Source organism: Molossus molossus, unplaced genomic scaffold (assembly GCF_014108415.1).
Source record: "Molossus molossus isolate mMolMol1 unplaced genomic scaffold, mMolMol1.p scaffold_m16_p_4, whole genome shotgun sequence".
Taxonomy (NCBI): domain Eukaryota; kingdom Metazoa; phylum Chordata; class Mammalia; order Chiroptera; family Molossidae; genus Molossus; species Molossus molossus.
This window is the reverse complement of record NW_023425377.1, coordinates 62,832,478-62,847,106: the sequence shown is the minus strand read 5'-3', so window position 1 is coordinate 62,847,106 and position 14,629 is coordinate 62,832,478. Positions and strand designations below refer to the sequence as shown.

General features: G+C 45.6%; 1 protein-coding gene across 1 annotated transcript in view; it reads left to right on the top strand.

Annotated features, from left to right (window-relative positions):
- The window catches only part of NPM2 (nucleophosmin/nucleoplasmin 2), a 43,297-nt gene extending 29,229 nt beyond the window's left edge, over positions 1 to 14,068 (top strand). Inside the window, exons 5-9 of the mRNA XM_036240900.1 lie at positions 11,669 to 11,759; positions 12,552 to 12,724; positions 12,877 to 12,911; positions 13,641 to 13,674; positions 13,767 to 14,068. Of these exons, the coding sequence (XP_036096793.1) occupies positions 11,669 to 11,759; positions 12,552 to 12,724; positions 12,877 to 12,911; positions 13,641 to 13,674; positions 13,767 to 13,811 (378 nt within the window). The 3' untranslated portion in view covers positions 13,812 to 14,068. The remainder of the gene's footprint in view (positions 1 to 11,668; positions 11,760 to 12,551; positions 12,725 to 12,876; positions 12,912 to 13,640; positions 13,675 to 13,766) is intronic.
- The last annotated feature ends 561 nt before the right edge of the window (positions 14,069 to 14,629 follow it).

The following is a 14,629-nucleotide window of genomic DNA, read 5'->3' as shown; positions in this document are numbered from 1 at the left end:
TTTGCATTTATCTTCAGATAGAGTGGGAGGGAGAGAGGGGGAAAGAGAGAAAGAGAAACATCGATGTGAGAGAGACACATTGAGTGGTTGCCACCCACATGACCCCACCTAGGGCGGGGACAAACTGCAAGCGAGTCACCTGCCCTTAGAGGATACTGAACCCGGGTCTCTCTGGTCCGCAGGCCGACACGCTAACTGCTGAGCCAAACCAGCCAGGGCTGTCTGGTAATTTTTAATTGGATGCTAGACATGAGTTTTATCTTGTTGGATTCTGGATATTTATATAATTTTATTCTGGGATGTAGTCAAGTTACTTAAATACCATTTGATCCTTTTGGGTCTCATTTTTAAGCTTTGTTTGGTGGGACTATAGCTGAGTTTAGTCTAGTTAACTGCCTCACATACCCACTACTGTGACAAGACCCTTCTTAGTCTTCTAGCAGGTGGCCCATAAGTTACGAGATTTTCCACTCTAGCTGTTAGAAATAGGCACTATCTCGACTCTGTGTAACTTCTTTTCCCAGCTTCAGGTAGCTTCCTCACACGCATGTGCTGATCACTGCTGGACTGAATGCCCAGGGGGACTTTCTCCAAGCCTCTGGCATTCTGTCTTTGCAGCTCTCTCCGCTCCTGCACTCCTCCCTGTGAATTCTAAGTGCCCTGCCTTCCCCAGCTCCCAGTTCCGTTTTCTCATTTCAGGGAGATCACTGGCCTCTGACTGTGTTTCTCCCTGCCTACACTGTGCAGGAAGGAAGTTTGGACAACCATAGGGCTCATCTCATTTGTGTCTCAGGGATTACTGTGCTTCTTTGACTAACGTCTAATGTTTTGAGAACCATTTTTTCTATACTACGCTTGTTTGTTTTTTTAAGCTATTTCAAGTTGAAAGGTAAATTTAGTCCTAGGTACTTACTTGGCTTGAACCAAATGTCTCCTCTGAGTCATTTGACCACTTTTTTTTTTCCAAAATATTATTTATGTTATTTGCTGATAATATTTGAATTACAACTATGTCTATTATATATTTTTTAAATGATTTTATTGATTTTTTTTTTTAAGCAGAGGAAGAGGGAGAGAGAGATACAAATATGGATGTGAAAGAACCATCTATTGGCTGCCTCCTGCACGCCCCTTACATGTGCCCTGACCGGGAATCAAACCAGTGATTTCTTGGTACATGGGGTGATGTTCAATCCACTGAGCCATACAAACCGGGCATATCTCTCTTTTTAAAATTCCCAGTATTGTTTTTTTGTTTTGTTTTATCCTCACCCGAGGACATTTTTTCCATTTTTTGTTCAGATAGAGCAGAAGGGAGAGAGAGGGAGGGAGGGAGAGAGAGGGAGGGAGGGAGGGAGAGAGAGCGAGAGCGAGAGAGAGAGCGAGAGAGAGAGCGAGCGCGAGCGCGAGCGCGAGCGAGAAAGAGAAAGAGAAAGAGAAAGAGAAAGAGAAAGAGAAAGAGAAAGAGAGAAAGAGACATCGACGTGAAAGGAACACATCGAGTGGCTGCCAACAGCACAACCCAACCAGTGCCAGGGACAAACTGCAACCGAGGTACATGCCCTTAGCGGGAACCGAACCCAGGTCTCTCTGGACCACAAGCCAACACTCTAACCACTGAGCAAAACTGGCCAGGGCCCCAGTATTGTTTATCATCTTTTCTTTCCCCTGCCCTCCTTAATTTCAATCACTGGAGATTAGTCTATTCCCCACCCACCCACCCACCCAAATAACCAGCTTTTGGTTTGATTGATGTTTCTATTACTTTCTTGTTTTCTATTTTATTAGTTTCTCTTGTTATCTGATATTTTCTGCCCTTTGTTCCTTTTTTCTTCTACTTAATGAATTAGACATTTAGCCCATTCATGTTTTAGCTTATTTTTCCCCAAGTAAGTTTTATTTATTTACTTTGAATACTATAAATTTCCCTTTAAGGATATTTGTAGATGTATCCCTCAATTTGTAGATTGAATTACCATTCTTTTTCTCAGTGTAATTGCAACAGAAAATGTGGTCCTTACATATATCAATTCTTTGGTGTTTGTTGAGACTTGAATTGTGGCCTACTACGTGGTAGCTTTATAAGATTCTATGTGTGTCCATTATATCAAGCTTATTAATTGTGTTCAAATCTATATATGTTTTTTTGTCTCCCTGATCTATCAATTACCAAAAGAAACGTGTTAAAATTACATATTATGGCCCTGGCCGGTTTGGCTCAGCAGTTAGAGCTTCGGCATGCGGTCCAGAGAGACCCGGGTTCGGTTCTCGCTAAGGGCACATACCTCGGTTGCAGTTTGTCCCCGGCCCTGGTTGGGTCATGAGGGTGGCAGCCACTCGATGTGTCCCTTTCACGTCAATGTTTCTCTCTCTTTCTCTCCCCCACTCTATCTGAACAAAATATCAAAAAAAAAAAAATTACATATTATGATTGAGAATTTTCAGTGGATTCTTATAATTTCATTGTTTGCTTTATACATATTTTTAATTGAATTTTTATAGATTATTTTAGGTTCACTTTCAGCTGCAAAAAATTATACAGAGACATCCCTGTACATTTGCCCATTTTTCCCCAATAGTAACATTTTGCAAAACTGTAATATAATGTGAAAACCAGGATATCGACAACTGATACAACTTAGGGTTCTTGTATATGCAGTTTATCACCTAAGTTCATATATCCACCACCACAGCAAGATACAGTCTAAATACCACAGGGATCCCTCGTGTAACCACATGCACTTCCTCCTATCAGCCTCCTCCCTCCCAAACCCCTGGCAACTACCAGTCTGTCTCCATTTTCTAAAATGTGGTTGTAGAAAAACTCATACATAACCTTTTTGTTTTTGTTTTTTGGGAGGATTTTGTTTTGTTTTGTTTCATACATAACCTTTTGGGAACTGACATTTTTTGTTCATAATTCCATGGAAATTCATCCAAGTCATTGCTGAACAGAATTTCATGGCATAGATATACCACAGTTCAACCATTCATCTGGGGAAAACTGGGTTGGTTCCAGTTTGGAACTATTATGAATAAAGCAGCTATGAATATTTGTGTAAAGATTTTTGTGTAAGCATAAGTTTTAATTTCTCAGGGATAAATACCCAGGAGTGCAATTGCTGGGTTATATGGTAACTGAATGTTTAGTGTCTTAAACTGCCACACTGTTTTCTAAAGTGACTGTACTATTTACATTTCCACCAGCATGCATGAGTGATTAAGTTTCTCTGCAGCCCTGGCCAGTTTGTCTCAGCAGTTAGAGTGTTGGCCTGCAGACCAGAGAGTCCTGGGTTCGGTTCCCGCTAAGGGCACAAACCTCGGTTGCAGTTTGTCCCCAGCCCTGGTTGGGGTCATGTAGGGGGCGGCCAGTTGATGTGTCTCTCTCACATTGATATTACTCTCTCTCTCTTCCCCCCTCTCTCCCTTCCACTCTAACTGAAGATAAATGTAAAAATGTCCTCAGGTGAGGATAAAAAAAAATGTATCTCTGCATTCTCAGGGACATTTTATGTTGTCACTTTTTCTTATTTCAGCCATTCTGCTATATGTGCAATGACATCTCTTGGGCTTTTAATTTGCATTTTCTAATGACAAGGTTGAACATTTTTTTCATGTGTTATTTGCCATCTGTATATTCAGGAAAATGTCTGTTCATGGCTTTGCCACATTTTCTAATTGGGTTGTTGGTTTTATTACTGTTGAGTTTTGGTAATTCTTTATATATTCTAGACACGACTTCTTTGTCAAATATATGGTTCTCAAATATTTTCTCCCCAGTCTGCAACTTGTCCTCTTCACATGAGCTTTTACAGAACAAAAGTTTTTAATTTCGATGAGGTCCATTTTATCAGTGTCTTCTTTTATGACTTCTGGTATTAAGTCTAAAAACTCAATGCCTAGTCTGAGATTATGAAGATGGTCTCCCACCCCCCCTTTTTTTTTTTTTTTTTGCCAAAAGCCTCATATTTATGTTTACATTTAAGTCCATGATTCATTTTGAGTTCATTGTTGCATGAGCTGGGAGGTTCGGGTCGAGGCTGATTTCTTTGCCTATGGACATCCGATAGCTCAGGCACCATTTGTTGAAAAAGCCGTTCTTCCTCCATTGAACTGATTTTGCACCTTTGTCAAAAATCATTGCACATATTTGTGTGGGTCTATTTTAGGTCTTCTGTTTCACTGATCTATGGGTATTCCTCCGATACCACACTGTCTTGATTACTGTAGCTATAGTTTTATGTGTGTTCACACTGTGGTGTTGGTACATCTAACTTTCAAAATTATCTTCCTTGTAAATTAATTTTTTATCAATATGTGGTAACCTTCTTTACCCTTAAAATGCTTATTGAATTAAAGCCTAAATCACATATTACGTTGTTTCCTAGTCACCCTTCAGGATCCATTATTCATTCAGTCTTTAGTAGAAGTCATGACTTTCAGCTAGCCACAGGCTACTGAGAATGAAAATGGTATCCCTTCTGAGTCTGGTATGACAATGAAGTTCTGGCCAATGGAATGTAAGCACAAGCAGTATCCACTGCATCTGCAGTGTCCTCAAACAGATCATGTGACAAGTTCTTTGTCTTTCTCCTTCCCTCTGGCTGGAATGTGAATGCGATGGTTACAGTCCGAACAGCCATCTGGGCCAGAAAATAGAGCCATGTGTTGAGGATGGTGAAGCAACACAGTACAAAGAGCCCAGGTCCCTGGTGATTGAGGGGCAGTACCTGCAGCTGCTTGTATCTGGACTTAGGTTCTATGACAAAGAAACAAGCTTCTAGCTTGTGTAAGCGACTGTTACTGAGTTTTTGTCACTTGATACCAACCCTAATCCTATCAAATACAACTAACTCATTAAAAAAATTTTCTTTCAGCCCTGGCCAGTTTGGCTCGGCAGTTAGAGCATCAGCCTGCGGTCCAGAGAGACCCGGGTTCGGTTCCCGCTAAGGGCACATACCTTGGTTGCAGTTTGTCCCCGACCCTGCTTGGGTTGGGGTCGCATGGGTGGAGGCCACTCGATGTGTCCCATTCAAGGCGATGTTTCTCTTTCTCTCTCTCTTCTCTCTCTCTGTCTCTGTCTCTCTCTCTCTCTCTCTCTCTTCCTCTCCCTCCCCCTCCCTCCCACTCTATCTGAACAAAAAATGAAAAAATGTCCTCAGGTGAGGATAAAAAAAAAGAATTTTTTTAAAAATTGATTTTTAGAAGGAAGGAGAGAGATATAGAAACATCGATGAGAGAGAACATCAATTGGCCACCTCCAGCATGCACCCCACTAGGGATCAGGCCCACAACCAGGGCAGGTGCCCTGATTGGGAATCAAACCAGTGACCTCTTGATGCATGGGTTGACGCTCAACCACTGAGCCACACCAGCCAGGCCAACTAACTCATTTTTAAGGACTTTATTTTTTATTTTTAGAGTGGTTCTAGATTTATAATAATATTGAGAGGAAGGTACAAAAATTTCTCATGGCCCTGGCCGGTTTGGCTCAGCGGTTAGAGCATCGGCCTGCGGTCCGGAGAGACCTGGGTTCGGTTCCCGCTAAGGGCGCGTACTTCGGTTGCAGTTTGTCCCTGGCCCTGGTTGGGTTGTGCGGGTGGCAACCACTCGATGTGTCCCTTTCACGTCGATGTTTCTCTCTCTCTCTCTTCCTCTCTCTCCCTCCCACTCTACCTGAACAAAAAATGGAAAAATGTCCTCGGGTGAGGATGATAAAAAAAAAAATAAAAAAAAATTCTCATGTATTGCCTACCCCTACACATACCTAGCCTCCCCCATTATCAATATTGCTCACCAGATGGTACAACTGGCTTCATTTTCATTTTCAATTGGTATGGCTGCAGTAACAGAGACCCAGCCACAGGGCCTTAAACAAATTTGAGATTGATTTGTCTTGCACAGAGGTGCAGAGATGGGCAGTCTAGAGCTGCTGATATGGCTCTACGGTCACCAAAGACCAGGGCTCCTCTTGTCTCTCTCCTGTCCTCAGTACAGAGCTGCTGTCATGAAGATCACCTTGCAGTCCAGGGAGGCAGCGGCAGCTCCAGCCCTCACTTCTGCACGTAATAGGAAAGAAGAAGCCAGGGAAGACCAAAGGGGCTTTTCTCAGTTGTCTGCCCATCTTTTTTTTTTCTTCTTCTTCTCACCTGAGGACATTTTTTCACTTTTATTTAGATAGAGTGGGAGGGAGAGAGAGAGAAACATTGACGTGAAAGGGACACATCGAGTGGCTGCCTTCCGCACGACCCAACCAGGGCCGGGGACAAACTGCAACTGAGGTATGTGCCCTTAGCAGGAACCGAACCCAGGTCTCTCTGGACTGTAGGCCAACGCTCTAACCACTGAACCAAACCGGCCAGGGCTATCTGCCCACCTCTCAGGAACTCATTGCACAAGTACCACCCACTAAGTTCTGCTTACAACTCATTGATCCAGAAATTCATAACATGGTCATCGCAAACTGCAAAGGAACCTGGGGAATACAGTCTTTGGGTATAATATTTGAATATCAGGGTGCTGGTTTTATGCAAGTAAGGAAGAATTGATATTGGATAAGCAACTGGAAGTCTCTGCCACGTGTAGATATATGCTTCCATCTCTTTACTTCAACATTTCTGACTTTGTGTTTTAGGTGTGTATCTTACAAGCAGTATGGAGCTAGATTTTGTTTTAACCTGTCTGGCAAGTAGAGTCTGTCTCTATGTGCTGTGCTTGTTAATGTGCTTGGATTTATTTGTAACACATACTTTGTGCTTCTACTTTCCTTGCTCTTTTATATATTTTTTTCTCCTTTGTATGTCTTTTATTAGATTGACTACAGTTTCTTGCATCATTTTTCTTTCTGCTGGTTTAAAAGCTATAGAGCCTCATTCTAATTTTTACTTGTTGTCCTTAATTGTTTAACAACCATGCATGCTCAAAGTCTAAAATTAATGTTTTTACTCCTCCCAAACTAGCCAGGGAGCTTTTCTAATTACCCTCGTCTTCATGTACATGTTGTTACCGTGTAGTGTTTTAGCTTCAACTTGTTTTAAGTCCACTCAACACTAGTCATTACTAGTACTATCTTATTTTACAGTAATGCTTGCGTAAGTTTTTCTTTATCAATTTGCTCACTCACAACTGCTTCTTTTTTTTTTATCCTCACCTGAGGACATTTTTCCATTTTTTGTTCAGATAGAGTGGGAGGGAGAGAGAGGAAGAGAAAGAAAGAGAGAAAAACATCGATGTGAAAGGGACACATTGAGTGACTGCCTCCCACACGACCCAACCAGGGCTGGGGACAAACTGCAATCGAGGTACGTGCCCTTATCGGGAACCAAACCCCGGTCTCTCTGGACCACAGGCCAATGCTCTAACCGCTGAGCCAAACTGGCCAGGGCTCACAACTGCTTGTATCTGCTTCTTTCTCAATTTAATCGCCATCCTCTTGAAACAAACTTTTAATAGACCTGGGAATGGTAAACTTACTTGGGCTTTGCTTGGAAATATCTTTATTTTCCCCTCATCTCTTCATGATAGATTGTCTCTGTATAAGTCTAGGTAGAGAGGTAACAGAAAATTTTCCTCAAAGCTTGAAAGATGTTACTCTGTTCTCCTGGCTTTGGATGCTGAAATCCTCTGTCTGTCTGGTTATTGTGGCTTTTTTTTGGACATCTGTCTTCCTCTCTGGTTGATTTTAAGATAATCTCTTTGTTTTTGTAATCTAACATTTCACCTTGGCATGTTCAAGTGTAGAATTTTTTTTTTTTTATCCTTACCCAAGGACATTTTTCCATTTTTGTTCAAATAGAGTGGGAGAGAGAGGGAGGGAGGGAGGGAGGGAGGGAGGGGGAAGAGAGAGAGAGAGAGAGAGAGAGAGAGAGAGAGAAAGAGAGAGAGAGAGAGAGAGAAAGAAACACCTATGTGAAAGGGACACATCAAGTGGTTGCCACCTGCATGACCCATCCAGGGCCGGGGACAAACTGCAACGGAGGTCTGTGCCCTTAGCGGGAACCTAACCCGGGTCTCTCTGGACCGCAGGCTGACGCTCTAACTGCTGAGCAAAACCAGCCAGGGCCAAGTGTAGAATTTTTTAATCTGTTTAGAATTTAGGTTTCCTGGATATGAGGATCCGTGTCTTTGATTGTTTCTGGAAAACTCATGATGGTTTTTGCTTTGAATATTGACTCCATTCTCTCTAGCCCCTTGATCTGTGTTGGGTCTTCTCATCCTATCCTCCACGTCTCAGCTTCTCTTTCATATTTTGTCAGTCTGTCTCTCTGTGGTACATTCTGGATAATTTCTTCACAGCCATTTTTCAGTTTACAGATTCTTGCTTCTGGCTTATTCTTCTTTTTAACTGTTTGTTCATTTATTTCAATGTTTATGTTTTTTCATGTCTAGAAACTGCATTTGGGTATTTTAACTTTTTTTCTAGATGCCTTTAAAAAGTATTTTTTTTCCTTTATTGATTTTTTTTAGAGAGAGAAGAAGTGAGAAGGAGAGAGCAATAGAAATATCAATAAGAGAGAACATTGATTGGCTGCCTCCAACATGCCCCCCCCCCCATTCCCCCGGGATCAGGCCCACAACCTGGGCATGTGCCCTGACTGGGTATTGAACTGGTGACCTGTTGGTGCATGGGTCAACGCTCAATCACTGAGCCACACAGGCCAGACCTTTTTATTTTTTATAATATCTTGTTCTTAGGGTTCTGATTCCTACTTTTACATTTATTTGGTTTTCATCCACCTTTTTTCCTAGAAGACCAGATTGTTATTCTCTTACCGATCCTCAGCTGTGCTCGTGTGAAGTCTTGTTTCCTTCTGCTGATGCAGGATTGTTTCTTGTATGTTTTGTAATTTTTTTTTTTTTTCAAGAAAGTGGTGGTTGTTGTTTTTTTCTTAATATGTTTTTATTGATTTTTTGGAGGGAGAGGGAGAGAGAGAAACATTGATTGTCCCCCTTCTGCACGCCCCCTACAGGTGATTGAGCCCACAAGCCAGGCATGTGCCCTAACAGGGAATCAAACTGGAACCAGAGACCTTTTGGTGCACAGGATAACACCCAACCAACTGAGCCACACTGGCCAGGGCTGTTTTGTAGTTTTATTTCATTTACATGTTTTTTTATTGATTTTTTCTTTTTTAAGAGAGATAGAAACATCAATCAACTGCCTCCTGCACACCCCCTACTAGAGGTCGAGCCCGCAACCCGGGCATGTGCCCTGGCCAGGAATCGAACCGGGACCTCTGAGTCCATGGGACGACGCTCAATCCACTGAGCCACTCCAGCCAGGCTGTTTTGTAGTTTTAGATGGCGAATTGTCTTCATGGTTTGTTTTTTTTACCTGAAAGAATTCTATGTGAAAAGAGTGGTGAGTGGTTTTGCGTTTGCATTTGCCCCAGGAACACCACAAGCCTGGGGTTTTGTACGGACTTCCCGGCTTGGCAGGCCCACCGGGCGAATGCAGACTTCACACAGGTGGCAGGTGCAGCAGGGGACGCTGGCTCCTCGCAGGATACTTCTGTCCCTCTCAGCATGTCCTTGTTACCTTTATGTGGTGTGTGTAGTTTCTTGTTCTTTCTTTCTTTTTATTATTTATTTATTTATGTTTTTTGTTAATCCTCAACCAATGATATTTTTTCATTAATTCTTAGATAGAGTGGAAGGAAAGGCGGCGGGGGGGGGGGGGGGGGACATCGATGTGAGAGAGACACATCAATTGGTTGCCTCCTGCACAACCAGGGCTGGGGATCAAACCTGCAACCCAGGTACATGCCCTTGACGGGGACTCGAAGGCAGGACCCTTTGGTCTGTAGGCTGACATTCTAACCACTGAGCAAAACTGACCAGGGCTCGCTCTTTTTTTAAAAAAATAGATGTTTAATAACATGTATACCTCCTGTACACCTGGGAGAGACCCAGGGAAAATGAGTAACTCCAAAATGCCCAAGTCGATACCTTTTTTTTAAATTTATTTTTCAATTATAGTCGACATTTAATATTATTTTGTACTCATTTCAGATATACAGCCATTGCAGATATGCAGCATAATGGTCCAACAATCATGTACTTTACAAAATGGTTCCCCCAATATTTTAAGTACTCACCTGGCACCATAGTTATTACAATAGTATTGATTATATTCCCTATGCTGCACTTTACATCCTTGTGACTGTTTTGTGACTACCAATTTGTACTCCTAATCCCTTCACCTTTTTTGGGGGGTGTGCAGTTTCTAGTTGTTGGTCTGGGTATTTTGTCTTGTTTTTTATTCTCACCCAAGGACATTTTTGCATTTATCTTCAGATAGAGCGGAAGGGAGAGAGGGTGAAAACATCAATGTGAGAGAGACACATCGAATGGTTGCCTCCCACATGACCCCAACTGGGGCCAGGGATGAACCGCAACTGAGGTACATGCCCTTAGTGGGAACCGAACCCGGGACTCTTTGGTCCACTGAGCCAGACTGGCCAGGGCTGTTTGGGGCTCTTGAGTCCCCTCTCCTTGAGCCTCACCCTGGGGCTTTTTACGAAGATGCAACCCTTTGAGGGTCCAAGTCTCTGTACAGTGGGCTCTGGTTCAACACAGGAGAGTTGTCACGAGGTCTCGTCTCCTGTCCACTCATGCGTGTAGCTTCAAGTGCATCTTCCTTTAGCTGCTGCTGCAGGGCCCTTGTACAGCTGCCTCACATCTGATGCATGGGGACTCTCCTATCTCTCTCACTATTCAGCCATGTAGGAGAAATATCAGATTACGGTTATCCAGCCCTTCTAGGTGTTTGCAGTTGCAGAGTCTGCTGCCGTTTATTTGCTCCCTGTCTGGACCAGAAACTCTAAGTGAATCTCTCTAAGCCTTAATTTCCTCTGTAAAGAAACAGCATCTCCTTGATGGGTGAGGAGTTAAATGAGATAAAGCAGGTAAAATGCTTAGGGGCCTGGCACATGGTAGCAACTCAATAAATATGAGCATCATCATTGATACTCTAGAAACTTTGGGATGTCTGGAAGAATATAAAAATAAATAAATACTATGCTGTCCACAGAAGATTATGGCCAGCACGTTTACGTATTTCCAACCTTGTTCACATGCACAGTTCCACACCCCTGAGGAACAGAAGTCGTAGCGTGCATCCGCCTCTTCACTTGGTCCCTGTCTGTCCGACCAGGGCGCCCTCACCCTAGCTTATAGACAGCTGCCTTCTCTCTGTGCCTCACATGGGGGGTTGGGAGGGAGGGAGAGAGCTCTCTAGTCTTATCTTAAAGGGACACCAGTCCCATGATGACTCTCATAACTTCATCTAACCTTAATCCACCTCCCAAAGGCCATCTCCAGGTTCCATCATACTGGGGGTTAGGGCTTCAACATAAGACTTGGAGAGACACAGTTTAGTCTATAGCAGTGAAATTTCTGTATTTAACAGTTGCCCCTCAGGTTGGAAGCTCATCTGTGATCTCAGCAAGAATGAGATGATCAGATCCGTGTTCTTCTCCGGCAGAGTCCCCTCAGAAGAGAGATAATAGGGGGCTGAGAGCACAGTGAGGTCTAGAGAACACATAAAGTGTGTGTGGTTCGGGTCTGGGGAATAAATTCTGAGTTCCTGCAGGAAGCCAGCCCCCAGCCAGGTGGCGCCCAGTAACCCTGTCTTCTCTGCTCTTGTCCCACATCCTTCCCGCTGCAGGTCATGATGGGCCTGGAGCTTTCTCCTCCAGTCACTTTTCAGCTCCGGGCTGGCTCTGGACCCGTGTTCCTCAGTGGCCAGGAATGTTACGGTGAGTCTGAGCTTGGGCCTGGGAAAGGTCTGAGAGGGCAGGGCCTCGCACAGGGCCGCGGATATGATAAAAACTCAGACACTTGAGGGATTCTTGAATAATTACAGAAGATCCCCAAAGGCAACACGGTTGCCAGTAGCCTGGACTCAAAGGCCACAGGCACGGGTCTGCCCCGGTTCTTTGCCCTCATGGCCGCAGTCCTCCGCCTGGAGCGGGAGGGCAGGGGTGTTTTTTATTTCATCTTCAAAGAACAGTTGTGAGCAGTAAACGGGCTGTTCAGGAAGAGCAGTTAGCACGGTGCCTAACGAGCTCAAACTTACAATGTTGGCTTCAAATGCAGTACGTAGCTGTAGTGGTTACATGGGCCCAGCAAGTTGGCTGTGCTGTGGACTCTTAATATCCTTTAACTGACCCTCTTCTCTGTCCAGTTGTACCCCTGGCATCAGGGTGCTCTCCTGCCCCCAAATCCTATCAGCAGCCACTTCCCTTAGGATAAGGCCTGACTTGCGTGGCGGCTGCTCCAGGTTCCCCCCACCTTCTCCTTCCCCTGACACACTCCTTCCCAGGGTGAATCCTCCTCCTACCAGGGCCCAGCTGGCCTTTCCCCTGCCTCCTCCTGCCACCCTCAGCTCTCTGGGCTGTTCCAGATCCCTCACCCCATCTTGCCTCTACTCTGTCAGGGGGCCAGGAGGGGTTCACAGGTAGGCAGGTGGGTACTTTCACCTCCGTGCTGGGAATCCCACAGGGCACCTCTCAAGACAGAGTCCCTGCCCCTTTCCCGTGCCATTGCAGACACTGCAGACCTCTCTTGGGAGGAAGAGGAGGAAGAGGAAGAGGAGGAGGAGCAAGAGCCAGAGGAAGAAGATGATGATGATGATGATGATGAAGTTGATGTGTCCCTAGAGGAGACCCCTGTCAAACAAGGCAAGAGGCTGGTGCCCCAGAAGCTGACAAGTGTTGCCAAGGTGAGGGAAGGGACCCTGCAGAGCTTCCTCAGAAACCTGGGCCTGGCCTCCTGAGCTGAGAGAGCAGGAGCCAAGCCCTGCCAGGGGCGCAGCAGGGGTCTGCTCAGACCCTCACCCTAACTGTCCCAATGGTGCTTGTGTTTGGTTCCCAGAAAAAGAAGGTGGAAAAAGAAGAGGAGGCAGTGAGGTAACTCTTTCCATCTCTTCATTTGGCCAAACCCTTTGGGCGAAGGTGCACAGTGCTAGAAAGAGTATGGTGCACCTGGTGTGTGCGTGTGTGTACGCACAGGGTACATGGTGTGCTGCCACCACCTTTCTGAGAAGCATTAACCTGTTCTCATCTTCTGACCTGATTCCACGTATGCCAGTGCCTTTCGAAGGAGTCCATCCAAAATAGGGAGAGCATTATATGCACTAAGAAACTCACCGCTGCATCATTCAGATAATAGCGGGAAAGGAAGCAGGCTCAGTGTCTGCCGAGAGAACAGTGACGGCACCAGGCACGTGTTCTCAGTGGATGTCACATATGCAACCTGGAAAATGTTATAGAATGTAAAAGAACAGGATATTAAATTGTTTTCATTTTATTTCACATATTTTTAGAAGAAGAAAAAAAAAAAACCTAAGAGGAAATACAGGAAAATGTTAATATTGGGGGGAGGTAAATAACATAATTTATCCCGTTCTTTATTTTTTACATTTTGTGCAGTGGGATTACCATTACTTTTATAATGAAAAGGGCATGTTTGTGGTAAATGAAGAAAACAGACTGACACCTAAGAAAAAACATTGTATTTGAAATAAAAGTCGGAGTGGCCCCTGGTGGGTGGCAGGTGGGAAGGTGGACAGGCAGCCCCGCCCCCTTCGCTGGGTCCTGGCTGCAGGCGGAGGTCTCACACACACACCCCCATTTCAGACCCAGTCCCAAAGACAAGAGCCCTGTGAGGAAGGTGAGTGCATGCGAGGGCCGAGGGCCGTCCTCCCGGGGAAGGGCTGGTCTCTGGGAAGGTCCAGGACCTTGAGCCCTCCCTTCTCTCCACAGGCCAGACCCACACCCAGACCCAAAAAGCCTGGATTCAAGAAATGAGGAGCCAGGAGTGGCCTGGCCAGTGACCAAGGGAGGACCTGCAAGGCCACCATGCACAGCGAGCCTTCCTGGGGTATACCGTGGACCTTCCTGGGGTGCACCATGGGACCAGGGAACATCCCCCCAGGCCCCTCCATCTGAGTCTGAATTTGATGGCGGTATTGGGAGGCAACGCAAGAGCCCCTCACCTCACCTCTCCCGATTCAGCAGGACCTGGAGGGAAGAGTCCCCATCTCAGGGACACAATAAAGTTTGCTTTGCCACCTTGTTTCTGCATCTTCCTAGGAGCCCTACTTGTTGCCAGGTGCAGTGAGCCCTTATGCCCAGAAGAGGGCGGCGTGTGCCAGCTCCCCGGCCTGGGGCCAGGCCCTTCGCGCTCTGCTCTACCATCTCCCTCTCTTCCCCTGGCTCCCCCACCATCCATCTTTGGGGGAAGAACCAAGTGTCGCAGCTCCTTACCCAGCTTTGACCTCCTGCTCCTGGCCCGAGGGAGGGAGCTAGAAATGCTGTGGGTGTTCTTGCGTCCACACTCCGTCCAGCGGGGCCCCACCCCCACTTCCCAGAAGTGCAACCTGGGCTATGGCAGCGGGCTGTGCTGAGGAAGGGCCCGGACCCTGTGGGACCAGCCTGAGGTGCATCTACTGACACCGCTGGGCACAGGCCAGCCCTGTTCTCCCAGGCATGTGTCCTGTTCGGGGCAGGCGCCGCTCACAGGGCCTCCCCCGTGTGAAGATCTGTTGGGCAGGAGCCCAGAGGCCTGCACCTTACAGGAACTCCCCCAGGTAGGGAGCCGGGGGGCTTCAGGGAGGTGGACAGGT